The 16443-nt window shown below is 32.5% G+C and overlaps 1 protein-coding gene across 3 annotated transcripts in view; it reads right to left on the bottom strand.

The window, feature by feature from the left end:
- The window catches only part of LOC135136910 (zinc finger protein chinmo-like), a 181457-nt gene that overhangs the window by 84095 nt on the left and 80919 nt on the right, over positions 1-16443 (bottom strand). Inside the window, exon 3 of one of the 3 annotated variants that reach the window (XM_064066384.1) lies at positions 3598-3757. The exons of 1 other annotated variant lie outside the window; for it this stretch is intronic. In XM_064066384.1, coding sequence (XP_063922454.1) covers positions 3598-3610 — 13 coding nt within the window. In that variant the 5' untranslated portion in view covers positions 3611-3757. Of the gene's footprint in view, positions 1-3597; positions 3818-16443 lie in introns of those variants that run through there. One more of the 3 variants, XM_064066386.1, reaches the window with a different exon arrangement.

The following is a 16443-nucleotide window of genomic DNA, read 5'->3' as shown; positions in this document are numbered from 1 at the left end:
CTGCTATTTTCAAAATTTCGTAAATATAGATCAAATTTCAAAAACTGGTTCCTATAGAAAAAAAAAAAAATAGCTTGGAACCTCGACATTATGCGTTTCTTGAGCATACATTGACGAAAAAATGTTTCTAAAATTGCTGAGACACTAAGCATCTGCACTGGAAAAAACACATTTTTTAAAAATTTCGTCAAAAATTGGAACTTTTTTAAATAGCACAGACTTAGTTAATAACGTTAGAAGAAAATTGGTGTTTTCTTCTCATACAAATAATAAATTACGTACTTCAGATTTTTAACTCCAGTAACAAGTCGAAAATTACATTTGCCATTTTTTAAAATTTCGTAAATATAGAACAAATTTTAAAAACTGTTTTCGACGAAAGAAAAGAAATTGGAAATTTCGAACATTATTCGTTGCTTGCATGACACTTGAGCAACATTTCTTAAATTTCTGATGCATTCTTGTCGTTGCATTAAGATAAACCTGGTTTTCGAAATTTCGTCAAAATACAACTTTTGGAAAAATCAAGAATTTCTTCAGCGGTGACACAAGAAGGTAATTAATCTTAAGTTATCATCCAAGTGTATAAAAATTATAGCAACTAAAATTTCAGATACACTCGCTAGCGTTGCACTAAGAAAAATACGTTTTTTTAAAATTTCGTCAAAAATGTGTGTTTTCTTTTTAATAACAGAACTTGTAAACACAGTTATACGAAAAGTGATATCCTGTGCTTAAATTACCTACTTCAAACTTGTCTATCAATTTCCGAAACTTACACCTGGTATTTTCAAAATTTCGTAAATATAGATCAAATTTCAAAAACTGGTTCCTATAGAAAAAAGTGAGCTTGGAACCTCGACATTAGGCGTTTCTTGAGCACACATTTGACGAAAAAGTGTTGCTAAAATTTCTGATACACTCAGCATCTGCACTGGAAAAAACAGATTTTTCAAAATTTCGTCAAAAATTGGAACATTTTTAAAAAGCGCAGTTTTATTTTATAAGGTTAGACGAAAAGTGGTATTCTATTGTCATAAAAGACGTCAATTACCTACTCCAGATTTTTAACTCGTCTAACAAATCCGAAAATGACATTTTTCATTTTCAAAATTTCGCAAATATGGAACAAGTTTTAAAAACTGTTTTCGACTGAAGAAAAAGAATTTGAAATTTCGGACATTATATGTTGCTTGTATGACACTTGAACAATTTTTAAATTTGAAATAAACTGATTTTCAAAATTTCGTCAAAATACAAATTTTGGAAAAACCAAGAATTGCTTCAACATTGTGACAATCAAGTGATTAATATTGAGTTGTCATCAAGGTGTATAGATTATAGTAACTAAAATCTCAGATACACTCGATGTCGTCGCACTAGGAAAAATTACGTTTTTGAAAATTTCGTCAAAAATGTGAATTTTTTAAAATGACACAAGTCAGAAAACAACATTGGGCGAAATCTGGTATCCTATTAAGAAAAAAGTGCTTCAATTACCTATTTCAAATTTCTAACTAGTCTATCAAGTTCCGGAATTTACACCTGCTATTTTCAAAATTTTGTAAATATAGACCAAATTTCAAAAATTGTTTCCGATAAAAGAAAAATCAGTTTGAAATCTCGGCATTGTACTTTGCTTGCACACACACACTGATGAAGTAACTTTTCTAAAATTTCAGATACACTAAGTAATTCTATTGGAAAAAACATATTTATTTTTCAAAATTTCGTCAAAAATTGGAAAATTTTTAAACAGCGCAGTTTTACTTTAGAAGGTTAGACGAAAAGTGGTATTCTATTGTCATAAAAGACGTCAATTACCTACTCCAGATTTTTAACTCGTCTAACAAATCCGAAAATGACATTTTTCATTTTCAAAATTTCGTAAATATGGAACAAGTTTTAAAAACTGTTTTCGACTGAAGAAAAAGAATTTGGAATTTCGGACATTATATGTTGCTTGTATGACACTTGAACCTTTCTTAAATTTGAGACAAACTGATTTTCAAAATTTCGTCAAAATACAAATTTTGGAAAAACCAAGAATTTCTTTAACGGTGACAATCTCAAGTTATCATCCAAGTGTATATAAATTATAGCAACTAAAATTTCAGATACACTCGCTGGCGTTGCACTAAGAAAAATACGCTTTTTAAAATTTCGTCAAAAATGTGTTTTTTTAACAGCAGAACTTGTAAACAAAGTTAAAAATTTCTACTTTTGAGGATTGGTCGAAATATGATAAATCGGAAACTTTGAATAAAATGTTCGCCTTTTTTTTTAAAATTCCGTCAAAATAAAAAATATGTAAATTTTCAAGTTTAAGAGGCAGCACACAAACGGTAATGTTGTTATGTAAATAAATACATTCATACATATTCACACATAAACCTTGTCCTCTAAACGCCGAATTATAATCTTATTAATTTTCAAAATTTAGTCAAAATATCTCACATTCCAAATAAATAAACAATACCAGTTGGAAAAAAGTGCTTAAATTATTGTACACTTGCGTATTTCCATTGCCAATTGTCAAAATTTCGCCAAGTGCATTAAAAAAAGGTCAATAAAGCAGCGGAAATCATCAAATATGTATGACCAAATTGAATTCGAAAACAATAACTAGTCGAAATTAGTAACCAATAACTCGAAAATGATTCGTTAAAATCCAACCTTTCGAGCTTCTAGCCCATCAGTTACTGCCGCCTAGAAGCGCAGTTTTGGAAATTCCGGCAAGACGCGACCGATTTAGCCCACATGTGCATCGCTCTCACTTTCAACGGCGGAACGCAGAGCGGAATTTTGCGACGATAAACCAAAATCGGCACTTTTTTGGAAAAATCGTGACACGTTTTTCTGCATTAGCGAAACCGGAATTGCAATGAATACTCGTTACTCATCAAATCCCATGCGATGACATTCATTGGCGTGTCGTGACGATGACATGATGCCGCGGCCCTGAATTTAAAAATAAAATCGCCAAAATGCGTTTTTTTTATTATTCTAGAACGACTTATCGCTCTACCCAAACCAGAATTGCAACAAATCCGCATTGTTTATTTGCATAATCGGTAATCAGCTCCGGGCCTGGTTGACCAAATGGTCGATTTTGTGGTAAATATCGAAATTCCGGGCGAATGTATTTTTGTTTGTAGTTATAATTACTTTTTTCGCCGACCAGAAGTGCAGTGTAGACGCGCAGCTAATGTTTGTCTAGCGTGTGGCACGGAAATAAACACGGTTTTCTCGAGTTTTCGGAAGTCGAAAATTTCGGAAAATCGTCAAAATCGGCGTTTTGGAGTCGAACGCCGGTTCATCACACTATAAACGCACCACAAGCAGAGTTTCAGTCCTTCCAAGAAAATCCAAAACGGCCCCTTTTTCCAAAATCACTGTCTTTCCAACCGCGAAAATCCCTTTCAAAGCCCCCGCGTTAGAAACCCAAACTGCGATTAGGAATGCACGGAAATCGTTTCTACGAGAGGTTAATGTTATTGTTCAATGCCAAACCACCTCCGAGCATTCGTGCAACCGACAAAAACCGTCGTTTTCCGCGCAAATTTTCCGAAAATCGCTCGACACGTGTGTACCTACCTCGCATTTCCATAATTTCGCGCCGGCCAGATTTCCCAAAACGGTGCAATTTTCACATGGGTCCCATCGGGACGGCGGCGGCGGCGGCGGTGCACTGTGGCGGCGGCGGCGGCGGCGCAGGGACGGCGAAACACGGCACGCACGAAACGGAATAATAAAACTGCAATCGAGAGATTTTTAGCAGCCGCTATTTCTGGCAACCAGGAAAAAATGTTCGCCGAACTTGCGACTTGCCAAATTGGTGGGGAGGACGCGGGGCCAGGGACGGATTCGCATAGGACCTATTACGTAAGCTCCTGGTGCACGTCCGCAGGCCGCGTATCAACATTAGCAAGGTTATATGTGCCGGCCTGCCGAAATTATGCTGCGTCCTGCCTGCGCCTCCTGCTATGCAGAGCGGGCCGCTCGCAGGAATACTGGCCTGCTCTTGGAGCAGGAAATTTTCGGATTATGCAACTGGATGCAGGCTGAGGCGCCCGTGGAGACATTGGTATTCGGCGGATGTGCGACCGGGGTTTTATTGGTGTGTTTGTTGGCGTACGCAAAATGGTACCTGCTTCGGGTTACGCGATTTTACCAGAACTGGAATCTCGTAAACACTGGAGTTTTGACGAAATTTTCCAAAATTTCGTCAAAATTCGCTCCGTTCTCTATTGTAGTTACAGCATCTTGGTCCAAATGCGCAAAAATACGCACAATAATAATAATAATAATACTAATAACGTTTTATTAACGCTTGTTAAATAAAATTTTAATATAAATGCAGTAACCTACAAAAAAAATTCAATTTTCGAATATCGCCATTTCAGTTTTTTTTCAAATAGAACACCATTTTTTTACTGCATATTACTGTGTTTTTTTTGTTTTCTTTCTTTCAATATGTCGACGAGTCCATTAAAAAACTAAATATCTCAAACACAGTCAATTATAAGAAAAACTGTTATCAACTTATTTTTTTATAAACACTCGGTATATCGACACCCACTTTTGTTTATACCACAATAAAGCGCGTATCTTTATTTATTTCTCCTCAAAATATTGTAAGCCAGATTTTAAAAATAAGCCTACTGCGATTTTTTTCGTGAACCCTTCCATTGCTAATAATTTCAACAAAATTGGAATAACTTGGCAACATCGCATCGGAATTTTGAAAATAAACTATGGCTACAAAACCTAAGAAGAGGCCAATCAGAATACAATAAAAATATACACATAGGGAATTCTACTTAAAAAAACCAAATTGTGTATTACGCCTTAAAAACTGAACACTCTATATACTTGAAAATAATAAAATAAAATGTATATACAATTTTACAACAGACAGACGGCAGACGACGACAGATCGACGGACAGGCGGAAACGGGAGACCTATTGTTTCGTACGCTAGGGGGTCATGAAATGTCGAGAACATGGAAGTAGCCATTCACCGGATGGACTCTTTTACAATGTTTCGTCTTAGTTAACGCTCAAAAAGTAAAAAAAAAGGTGCAAAAAGCGCCAAAAAGAACAAAAAAAATAGTCGAAAGTCCAAGAAATCTCATTTGGGCACTAAAAAAGCCACTGAAAAAAAGTCAAAAAAATTTGAAAATGAGAAATAATTATTGGTTTTAAATTATAAAAATTTTGACTTTTCAAGCATAAATTTTATAAAAATATTGTCAAAAACGAGAAATTTTGAAAACGAGCAATACTTTATAATAAAAATTGGTTTAAGGGATCAGGCAGAACTTCCCTCGCCTCTGAAGTACAGTCTAACAAATTCAATTCGTCGAAAAATCATAAAGTTTGATCTTACGGATTTGACTTTTCGAAATTTCGTCAAAATATTTGTTAAAATGAGAAATTTTGAAAACAAGCATAACTTTGTAATTAAAATTGGCTCAAGGGATCAGGCTGAACTTCCCTCGCCCCTGAAGTACATTCCAACAAATTATTCAACTTAGTCGAAAAATCATAAAATCAGATTTTGTGGACTCGATTTTTCAAAATTTTGTTAAAAAGCTTGTTAAAATGAGAAATTTTGAAAACAAGCAATAGCATTGGAATTTCGAAAATAAACTATGGTTATATGTAATATAAAGCCTAAGAAGAGATCATTCAAAATATATAAAAACACTCCACTTTAAAAAACTAAGTTAACCCTTAAAACCAAAACACTCTGTATAGTGGAAAAAAAATTTGGTATATGCTCACGAACTGTATAACTTCAGTCTTCGACTGGAAACTGACAGACAGACAGACAGACAGACGGATAGACGGAAACGGGACCTATTGTTTCGTACTCTAGGGAAGATGAGATGTCGCGAAAACATGAAAGTGGCATTTATCGCATGGACTTTATTACAATACTTCCTTAGTTTACGCTTGGAAATAAAAAAAAGGCAAAAAGCGTAAAAAAGCCAAAAAATGCGAAAATATACGGGTCAAAACATTGTGAAAAATTTTGACTTTTTAAGCATAAATTTCGTAAAAGTATTGCCAAAAATGAGATTTTTGAAAAAATTGGCTCAAGGGATCAGGCAGAACTTCCCGTGAAGTACAGTCCAACAAAATCAACTTGTCGAAAAAATCATAAAATCTGATTTTTCGAAATTATGTGAAAAAACTTGTCAAAATAAGAAATTTTGAAAACGAGCGGAATTTCGAAAGTAAACTTTGGTTATAAAGTCTGAGAAGGGATCAATCAAAATGTATAGTGATATCAATTTTAAAAAACTAAATTAAAGATGGAACACTCTGTATAGTGGAAAATAATTTTGGTATATGCTCCTCAGCGAACTGTATAACTTCAGTCTTCGACTGGTGACTGACAAGGCAGACGGATAGACGGAAACGGGGACCTATTGTTTCGTACTCTAGGGGTCATAAGATGTCTAGAAAACATGAAAGTAGTCATTTGTCGGATGGATTTTATTACGATACTTCCTTAGTTTAAAAAAGGAATATAAAGGACGAAAAATAAAGCAACCGAAAAATACGACGAAAAAAGATTAAAAAAATGGTCGACTGAACTTCCCTCGCCCCGAAAGTACAGTCCAGGAAATCTCACTTGGCCGCTAAAAAAGCCACTAAAAAAGTCAAAAAAGAGGGAGTCCAAAAAAGGCACTAAAAAACGAATAATAAAGGGCCAAAAGTTTTGAAAGTAAAAATGAGAAATAATAAGTGTTAACTAAAATCCAAAATTTTGACTTTTTAAGTACAAATTTTGTAAAAATATATATAAATTTTGACGACAAATAATAAAAACTGACTTAAGGGATCAGGCAAAACTTCGGTTGAAGTACAGTCCAACAAAATCAACTTGTCCAAAAAATCAAAAAATCTGATTGTGCGGACTTGATTTTTCGAAATTATGTCAAAAAACTTCTCAAAATGAGAAATTTTGAAAACGAGCGATTGTATCGGAATTTCGAAAGTAAACTTTGGTTATAAAGTCTAGGAAGGGGTCAATCAAAATACATTGTGATTGTGTTGCGCCTTAAAATTGAACACTCTGTATAGTGGAAAATAATTTTGGTATGTTCCTAAACGAACTGTATAATTCCAGTCTTCGACTGGTGACTGACAAGACAGACGGATAGACGGAAACGGGGACCTATTGTTTCGTACTCTAGGGGTCATAAGATGTCGAGAAAACATGAAAGTAGTCATTTGTCGAATGGATTTTATTACGATACTTCCTTAGTTTAAAAAGGGAATATAAAATACGAAAAATAAAGGAACCGAAAAATGCGACTAAAAAAGTTAAAAAAAATGGTCGACTGAACTTCCCTCGCTACGAAAGTACAGTCCAGGAAATTTCACTCGGTCACTAAAAAAGCCACTAAAAAAAGTCAAAAATGAGAGAGTCCAAAAAAGGCGCTAAAAAACAAATAATAAAAGGCCAAAAGTTCTGAAAGTAAAAATTAGAAATAATAAGCGTTAACTAAAATCCAAAATTTTGATTTTTAAGCACAAATTTTGTAAAAATATTATATATAAATTTTGACGACAAATAATAAAATTTGTCTTAAGGTAGCAGGCAGAACTTCCTTCGCCTCCGAAGTACATTCCAACAAATTCAACTTCCTCGAAAAATCAAAGTTTGATTTTCCGAAATTCCGTCAAAAAATTTGCCAAAATGAGAAATTTTGACTTTGGGTCAAGGATCAAGCAGAACTTCCTTCGCTCCTGAAGTACAGTCCAATAAATTCGACTTGGTCCAAAAAATTATAAAATCTGTTTTTGCGGACCTGGTTTTTCGAAATTCTTTCAAAAAACTTGCTACAATGAGAAATTTTGAAAACAAGAAGTCGCATCGGAATTTCGAAAATAAACTATGGTTACAATGCCTAAGAAGGGGTCAATCAAAATATATAAAAATATAATATAGGGATTTCCATTTTAAAAAAACTAAGTTGAACACTCTGTATAGTGGAAAATAATTTTGGTATATGCTCCTCAACGAACTACACAATTTCAGTGGTCGACTGGAGACTGAACTTCCCTCGCCCCGAAAGTACAATCTCGGAAATCTCACTTGGCTACTATAAAACCCATTAAACAAAAGTAAAAAAAAAAGTCCAAAAAGGCATTAAAAGCAAATAATAGGAGAACCAATGAAAGTTCGGAAAGTAAAAATCAGAAATAATTAAAATTTTGACTTTTTAAGCATAAATTTTGTAAAAATATAGCCAAAAACGAGAAAATTTTGACACCAAACAATACTTTATAATAAAAATTGGCTTAAGGGATCAGGCAGAACTTCCCTGAATGAAACTTTGATTTTTCGAAATTCCGTCAAAAAATTTGCCAAAATGAGAAATTTTGAAAACGAGCAAACGCAGCGGAATTTCGAAAATAAACTATGGTTATAATGCCTGGGAAGGGGTCAATCAAAACACATATTTAAAAATATATAGTGATTTCCATTTTAAAAAAGTAAATTGTGTTACGTCTTAAAAACGGAACACTCTGTATAATGGAAAATAATTTTGGTATATGCTCCTCAACGAACTGTACAACTTCAGTCGTCGACTGCAAACTTAACTTCTCTCGCTCCGAAAGTACAATGAAGGAAATCTCACTTGGTCAATAAAAAAGCCACTAAAAAAAGTTAAAAAAGAGAGTCCAAAAAAGGCACTAAAAAGTAAATAATAAAAGGGCCAATAAAATTTCTGAAAGTAAAAATGAGAAATATAGATGTTAACTAAAATTCAAGGCATTAAAAAATTTTGACTTTTGAAGCACAAATTTTGTAAAAATATTGCCAAAAACGAAAAATTTTGCCAACAAACTATACTTTATAATAAAAATTAACTCAAGGGATCAGGTAGAAGTTCCTTCGCCCCCGCAGTACATCCCAATGAATTCAACTACGTCGAAAAATCAAAGTTTGATTTTTCGAAATTCCGTCAAAAAATTCGCCAAAATGAGAAATTTTGAAAACAAGCAATATTTTGTAATAAAAATTGACTCAAGGGAGCAGGTAGAACTTCTCTCGTCCGGAAATACAGTCCAATCAATTCAACTTAGTGAAAAAACAATCATAAAATCTGACTTTGTGGACTTGATTTTTCGAAATTCTTTCCAAAAACTTGTCAAAATGAGAAATTTTGAAAACAATCGCAGCGGAATTTCGAAAATAAACTATGGTTATAATACCTAGGAAGAGGTCAATCAAAATATATAAAAATATATACGGATTTCCATTTTAAAATACTAAACTACGCCTTAAAAACGCAACACTCTGTATAGTGGAAAATAATTTTGGTATATGCTCCGTTGATACAACTTCAGTCGTCGACTGCAAACTGACAGACAGACGGATAGGCGAAAACGGTGACCTATTGTTTCATTTTCTAGGAGTCATAAGATGTCGAGAAAAAATTAAAGTATCAATTTGTCGGATGAACTTTATTACAATACTCCTTAGTTTAGGCTCGGAAGTTGAAAAAAATGTGGCACAAAACACGAAAAAAAAAACGACAAAAAAAGTCAAAAAAAGGTAGCCAAAAAAAAAGAATATAAAGGACGAAAAATAAAGAACCCAAAAAATGCGACCAAAAAAGTAAAAAAAAATGGTCGATTGTACTTCGCTAAAAAAGCCACTAAAAAAAAGTCAAAAAAGATAGTCCAAAAAAGGCACTAAAAAGCAAATAATAAAAGGGCCAATAAAAGTTCTTAAAGTAAAAATGGGAAATAATAGGTGTTAACTAAAATTCAAGGCATTATGAAAAATTTTGACTTTTTAAGCACAAATTTTATAAAAATATTGCCAAAAACGAAAAATTTTGACAAAAAACAATACTTTACAATAAAAATTGGCTCAAGGGATCAGGCAGAACTTCCCTCGACCCCTGAAGTACAGTCCAACAAATTCAACTTCTTCCACAAAAATCATAAAATCAAATTTTGCGGACTTGATTTTCCAAAATTTTGTCAAAAAAATTGCCAAAATGAGAAACTTTAACAACGAGCATTCGCAGCGGAATTTCGAAAATAAACTATGGTTACAAAGCCTAGGAAGGGGTCAATCAAAACAAATATATAGGGATATCCATTAAAAAAAAAAGTTGTGTTACGCCTTAAAAAAAGAACACTGTATGGTTGAAAATAATTTTGGTATATGCCTTTCAAAGAATTGTACAACTTCAGTCTTCGACTTTTTTTTATTTGTGATAACTAATTTGATATCGAGGAATGTACGCTTAGTGATTCACCCTGTATATTGTCCATTAAGTGAAATATTTGTTATGTTGGAAAATAAATGTAAATTATATTACACAATTTAGATTTTTTCCCTAAAAATTTGGGTGTCCAGAGTAAAAATCAAGTACATAAAATTTATGACGTCATCACACTATTGATGAATTCTGATTAACGTTTTACTGTAGACAGGATATTCTTAAAGTACATATAAAATTGACTAGACAGGAGACAGACAGGCAGGTAGACGGATAGGTGGAAAAGGGGACCTACTGTTTCGTCCTCTAGGGGTCATGAGATGTCGAGAAAACATTAAAGTAGCCAATTGTCGGATAGATTCTACTCCAATACTTCTTTAGGTTAGCTCGGAAAGTGAAAAATATGGTATATCACACGACAAAAAGAAAACATCAAAAAAAGGTAGCCAAAAAAGAAAATAAAGAGGACGAAAAATAAAGAAACCGAAAAATGCAACGAAAAAAGATACAGAAAAAGTGTCGTCGACTGCAAATTGAACTTTCCTCGCCCCGAAAGTACCGTCCAGGAAATCTCACTTGGCTGCTAAAAAGCGACTAAAATAGTCAAAAAAAGAGTCCAAAAAAGGGGAAAAAGGGCCAATAAAAGTACGGGAAGTAAAAATAAGACATAATAGGTGTTATATTTCTAAAATCTGGACACTTGTATCTGTATATGTACCAAAAAGCATCGTGCAGAAATTTTGACTTATTTTTTTTATTGAAGCTTAAATTTCGTAAAAATATTGCGAAAAATGAGAACAAAAATTGGCCCAAAAATCATAAAATCTGATTTTGCGGATTTGATTTTTTGAGATTGCGTAAAAATGGAGCCAAAAAGAGAAATTTTGAAAGCGATCAATGCTTTAACTAAACGAAGAACTGAAATAAGCAACGATTTGGAAACACCACAGTGAGAAAATTTGAAAAATATTTGCGACGATATTATTTTTTAGCCAACTATTTCTCTAAAATTTCGTCAAAATAAAAAATTTTGAAAAACAAAATGTTCAAGAGCAACATCTAGTACTTGTTTCTGGAAAGTATATTGCGTATTTTCCACGGAATTCGAATACTTAGAAACTTAGATCTTGCTATTTGTCAAAATTTCGTCAAAATGGGACAAATTTTGAAAATCATCTTGTGAAAATTCCTGCTTTGTTGAATTCGTTTTACCTTCAACAATGACGGAGAAAACAGTTCCTTGTGGAATAAACTATAATATCGAAAATAAAGATTTTGACGAATTTTTGAATTTAGTTGTTTTAACAAAATTAAGTCAAAGGAGTGCTGAAACCCAAAAACCAGATTATTTGTGTTTCTTCTTCAACCTGTTTCCCTTGATAAACCACAACGCCGGCATCCTGCGATGCACTCGATTTCGTTGCAGGAAATTTCGACGTTATGCAACAAGATGCCGGTTGTTGCATTAATTATTCACCGGAGGTGTGCCTGGACTGGTTAAATTTGTGTTATTTACACACACAAAAACGGCATCAACCGTGGAAATTCCAAAGATTCGACTAGAAAAAATCGGACACGTGTTATCATACAAACCTCGCTTTTCCTAGACCAATCGCTTGCATATTCAATATGATATTAATTCTTCAAACAAACAGGAAATCAGTTCATGCACCGCCAAAATCGTTTGCGATTCAACGCATTTGTTCGGAAATGTAAATTTTGAGGAACTTTTCGCTTTTAAAAAACCCGTAGCGTCAGTTACGCCATTTACAGTTGACATAAATGAACGTAACAAGGTCACAGTGCCACAGAAGTCGCTTCTCCGGCAAACTCGCCTCGATCGTCGTCTAAGTCCACTAGAATTGCAGATTGCAGCATAAATCAAATGCGAAACAACTTTTTGCATGTAATTTGAATAAAACTCGGCACGCCTCTTCAAATGTCAAACAATCACACTCGGATTGTTTTCGCTTTTATGACTCAAAAATTCCCGACAAATTCGCTTGGTGTAGCGATCCCCAAAATCTAGATCCGGAAGACAACCCACTACATCGTTATACCGCGGCCATTGTTGCCGGCGTGCTCCAGCCGCTCACATTTTCGCGACCGCTGAACTGCAACCGAGCGCATGCAAAGCAGCTTTTTATACGCCCAACCGAAAAAGTCCTTCCAAATGTCAATTTTTGCATTGGGTTTGTTCAGTTTCGACTCCCAAGCATTCCTCCTTAAGGTCATCTCTCGATCATACGCATGCGAGAAATTCGCAGCATTGTTTTAAAATTTCATGGCCCGCACTGTTTACGGAAACTGATAAAAGTCGATTTAATCAGACCCTACAAACACTTCTCGGAACGCGTTTTAGGTTCAATCCAGTTCGCGCATGAAGGTCCAATTGATTGTCGCATAGTGCACACACATCCTTTCACTAATGACGAACAGATAGCGTGTAATTTATATTTTTATAAGTAAATAATGACCGAAAATAGTCCAATTAGAATAATTTAGACACAACATCGCCGCAGTGGCATTGAATTGATTAAATTTTCGTCATCGGCCGTTCTAAAAATAAAGAGGATCGATGCTTTTCGGTTTCGTTTCATTTGAATACGACCCTGTACTTGAAACGCGGCCTCACTTGTGTCAGCAACCTGGACCAAGGCGAAATGTCCTGCGGGATGGAAATTGTTGCGGTATCCTTGGATTTGGGTTCTTTGTTTGTCGAAGGGCGCGAGCTGCGTTCGCTCCGAGTTTTTTTCGTGTTCGCGTTAATGTACTAATTATTACTAATAGCGTTTTTTTATACTGTTACACGCGTATAAATATATACAGATTTGAGAATTTCATGGACATATCTCAACACTAATAATACACACTGGAATATATAAATCTTTAAAACGTTAGCTGCGTATTGACGTCGAAATCTTGTTTGTTATTATAATAACAAATTTTTTGAGCCATCACTTTTTTACGTGTTCGGAAGCGTAGAATAGAAATTTGGGTTCTTGAATCTGAATCATTGATCATGTGGATTGTACAAACTTGCATTTTTTGCGGTCGTAAATATGCATGAAGAATGCGGTAAATTTCTGGTTGCAATAAAATGATAATGTTTTTGGTGTTTATCGAACTTAGGAAGCGACAAAGTCTGGCGTTTTTTGGTCATAAAAAGTGCTAGGAGGTTTTTTATTTTAACAGGATTTTTGACTAAGTATATGAGTCCGCTCAACGTAATAAAAATTTTGAGAACTTTTTTGAGTTTTTATGCTTTGAGGTGATCTGACTATAGCAACAACTACATTGAGGTAGAAAAGGATTTTTTTCATCTTTTAACCACAACAGATTTACTAACTAGTGTAACTGCTGTCAAAAAAAATCCGTTTAAACTATTAAAAGTATTTTATAGGATGGCATATTCCTGCATGTGTGATTCATGAACCCGTGTCAAGTTTTCATCTTAGACATTCAGTTTTTTGGAAAAAATCATCACCGTATAACAATATACAAATATTTTAAGATTATTTGAAACATGGTAAATCGTTAATCAAAATTTGTCCGTCATCTTATATTTTTGCCGAATTTTTTCACATTTATGACTGTTTTTGCAAAAAAAAAAAGAAGTATAAACATAAACAGTCGAAGTTAAGCATATACTGAGAACTTGAGAATGACTACATTTTTTCCCGTAGGTTGTCTGCTTTAAATATATGTCATATTTAAATATGCTAGAGGTTTTTCGATTTTATAATTTTACGACTTTTCGTTTTTTAGATTTCCCGATTTTCCATATTTTTGATTTCTTACATTTTCAACATTTCAGTTTTGGGAGATTTTCAATTTTAATTTTTTGAATTTTTAAACTTTGGAATTTTGGATTTTTCAATTTTTCAGATTTTGATTTTTCAATTTTTCAAACTGTCGATTCCGAGGAAATTCTGTCGAAATAACCTTCCACCAATTTTGAAACATTATTATTTCAATTTTTAAATTTTTGATTTTCAAAGTTTTCATTTCTTCTCAGTTTTTTGGTTTTTCAATCTTTGAAGTTTTTAAATTAAACATTTTTTATGTTTAATTTTATCAATTTTTTTTTAATTCGATTTTTCGAGATTTCTGTTTCGATCTTTTGACTGTTTAATTTCGCAATTTTTCGATTATTCAATTTTCGTTTATTTTTTTATTTATTTTTTCAATTTTTCATTTTTTTTAAATTCTCAATTTTTCAATTGTGAACTCTTCCTTTTCATGTCTGTTTTGGAATTTTTCAATTTCTTCATTTTCAGTTTCTCGATTCTTCAATTTTCCGGTTTTTAAATGCTTCAAGTTAAATTTTAGATTCTTCGATTTCTCAATTTTCCGAATTTTAAAATCTGATTTTTTGTTCTCAATTTTTAAGTTTTTTGATTTTTCAATTTATCGTTTTTTTTATTTCAATTTTTTAGTTTGTTTTTAATTTCACAATTTTTCGATTTCATGACTTTTCGATTTCTGGACCTTTGGATGTTTCCATTTTTCGTGTTTAACTTTTTCAATATTCCCATGTTTTGATTTTTCAATTTCTCGGTTTTTCGACTTTACGACTTCAATTTTATTCAATTTTTCGATTTTTCAATTTTAGATTTTTCTGTTTTTTAATTTTTATGTTTTTTAAAGCCTTCGATTTCTCGTTTCTTTAGATATTCGCATTTCTTTACTATCCCATTTTTCGATTTTTTTTTATTTTTCAATTTTTGATTTTTTTAAATTTTAAATTTGTCGACTTCAATTTTTCCACTTTTTACTTATTCGATTTTTTGGTGTTTTAATGATTTAATTTTTAAAGTTTCATGTATTTCGATTTCTTTGTATTTTGATTCTTCAGTTCGTCGATATTTCTATTTCAATTTTTCGATCATTAAAATTTCTGATTTCTCGTTTTTTCAGTTTTTCGATTTCTCCATTTATCAAAATTTCTGTTTCGATCTTTTGATTATTCAAAGTCCCGATTATTCGTTTTTTTAATTTTTCGAATCACTGATTTTCTTTTACTTTTAAATTTTTCAATTTTTTTATTTTAAACTTTTCGATTTTGGACTACTTTGATTTCTCAATTTTTTCAATTCAGTTTCTCGATTTTTCGATTTCTCGCATATTTTTTATTATTTTTTTTTAATTTTTCTTTTTTTTTTTTAATTCGCAATTTTTCAATTTTTCTATTTTAAGCTTTTCCATTTTGGGCTATTTCGATTTCTCGGTTTTTCGATTTTCCAGTTTTTCATCATTTCTATTTTGGAATTCTCCAACTTATCGATTTTTCGATTTCTTGGTTTTTCAGTTTTCCGACTTCTTAATTTTTTGATTTTTCAAAGTTTTCAATTTTTGATTTTCCAATTTTTCGAGTCTTCAAACTTTAACATCTTTCCATTTTTCAATTTTTCGATTTTACGATTTTTTGATGTTTCAATTCTCATTTTTTTTCAATTCAATTTCTCGATTTTTCGATTTATCGTTTATTTTTTTTACCCATTTTTTTTTTAATTCTCGATTTTTCAATTTGTCGACTTATCGCTTTTTGATTTCGGGATCTTTTGATGTTTCAGTTTTTCAATCATTCTATGTTTCGATTTCTCGGTTTTTCGACATTCCCACTTTTCATTTTCTAATTTTTCGATTTTTCAATGTTTTGATTTCTCAGTTTTTCGAGTTTTCCTTTTCATTTCTATTTTGGAATTTTTCAGTTTCTTGATTTTCAGTTTCTCGATTCTTCAATTTTCGGATGTTTAAATGTTTCAAAGCAAAATTTTTGATTTTTCGATTTCTCAATTTTCCGAATTTTAGAATTTGATTTTTCATTCTGAATTTTTCGATTTTTCAGTTTTTCGTTTTTTTATTAAAATTTTTTGTTTTGTTTTTAATTTCTCAATTTCTCAATTTCAAACTTGGCGATTTTGGGTTGTTCCAGTTTCCCAATTTTTCGACTTCTTGACTTTTTTAATTTTTGGTTTGTTTAAATTTTACATTTGTCGACTTTTCGATTTTTCAATTTTTCCATTTATCGACTTTTCGATTTCGGGATCTTTTGATGTTTCAGTTTTTCAATTATTCAATGTTTCGATTTCTCGGTTCTTCGACTTTTCCACTTTTCATTTTCTAATTTTTCGGTTTTTCAATGTTATGATTTCTCAGTTTTTCGAGTTTTCCTTTT

Source organism: Zophobas morio, unplaced genomic scaffold (genome assembly GCF_036711695.1).
Source record: "Zophobas morio isolate AGI-343-1 ecotype UQ-CSIRO unplaced genomic scaffold, CSIRO_AGI_Zmor_V1 ptg000028l, whole genome shotgun sequence".
NCBI classification, from domain to species: domain Eukaryota; kingdom Metazoa; phylum Arthropoda; class Insecta; order Coleoptera; family Tenebrionidae; genus Zophobas; species Zophobas morio.
Note: the sequence above shows the minus strand (reverse complement) of the source record. Positions and strands in the feature narration are given on the sequence as shown.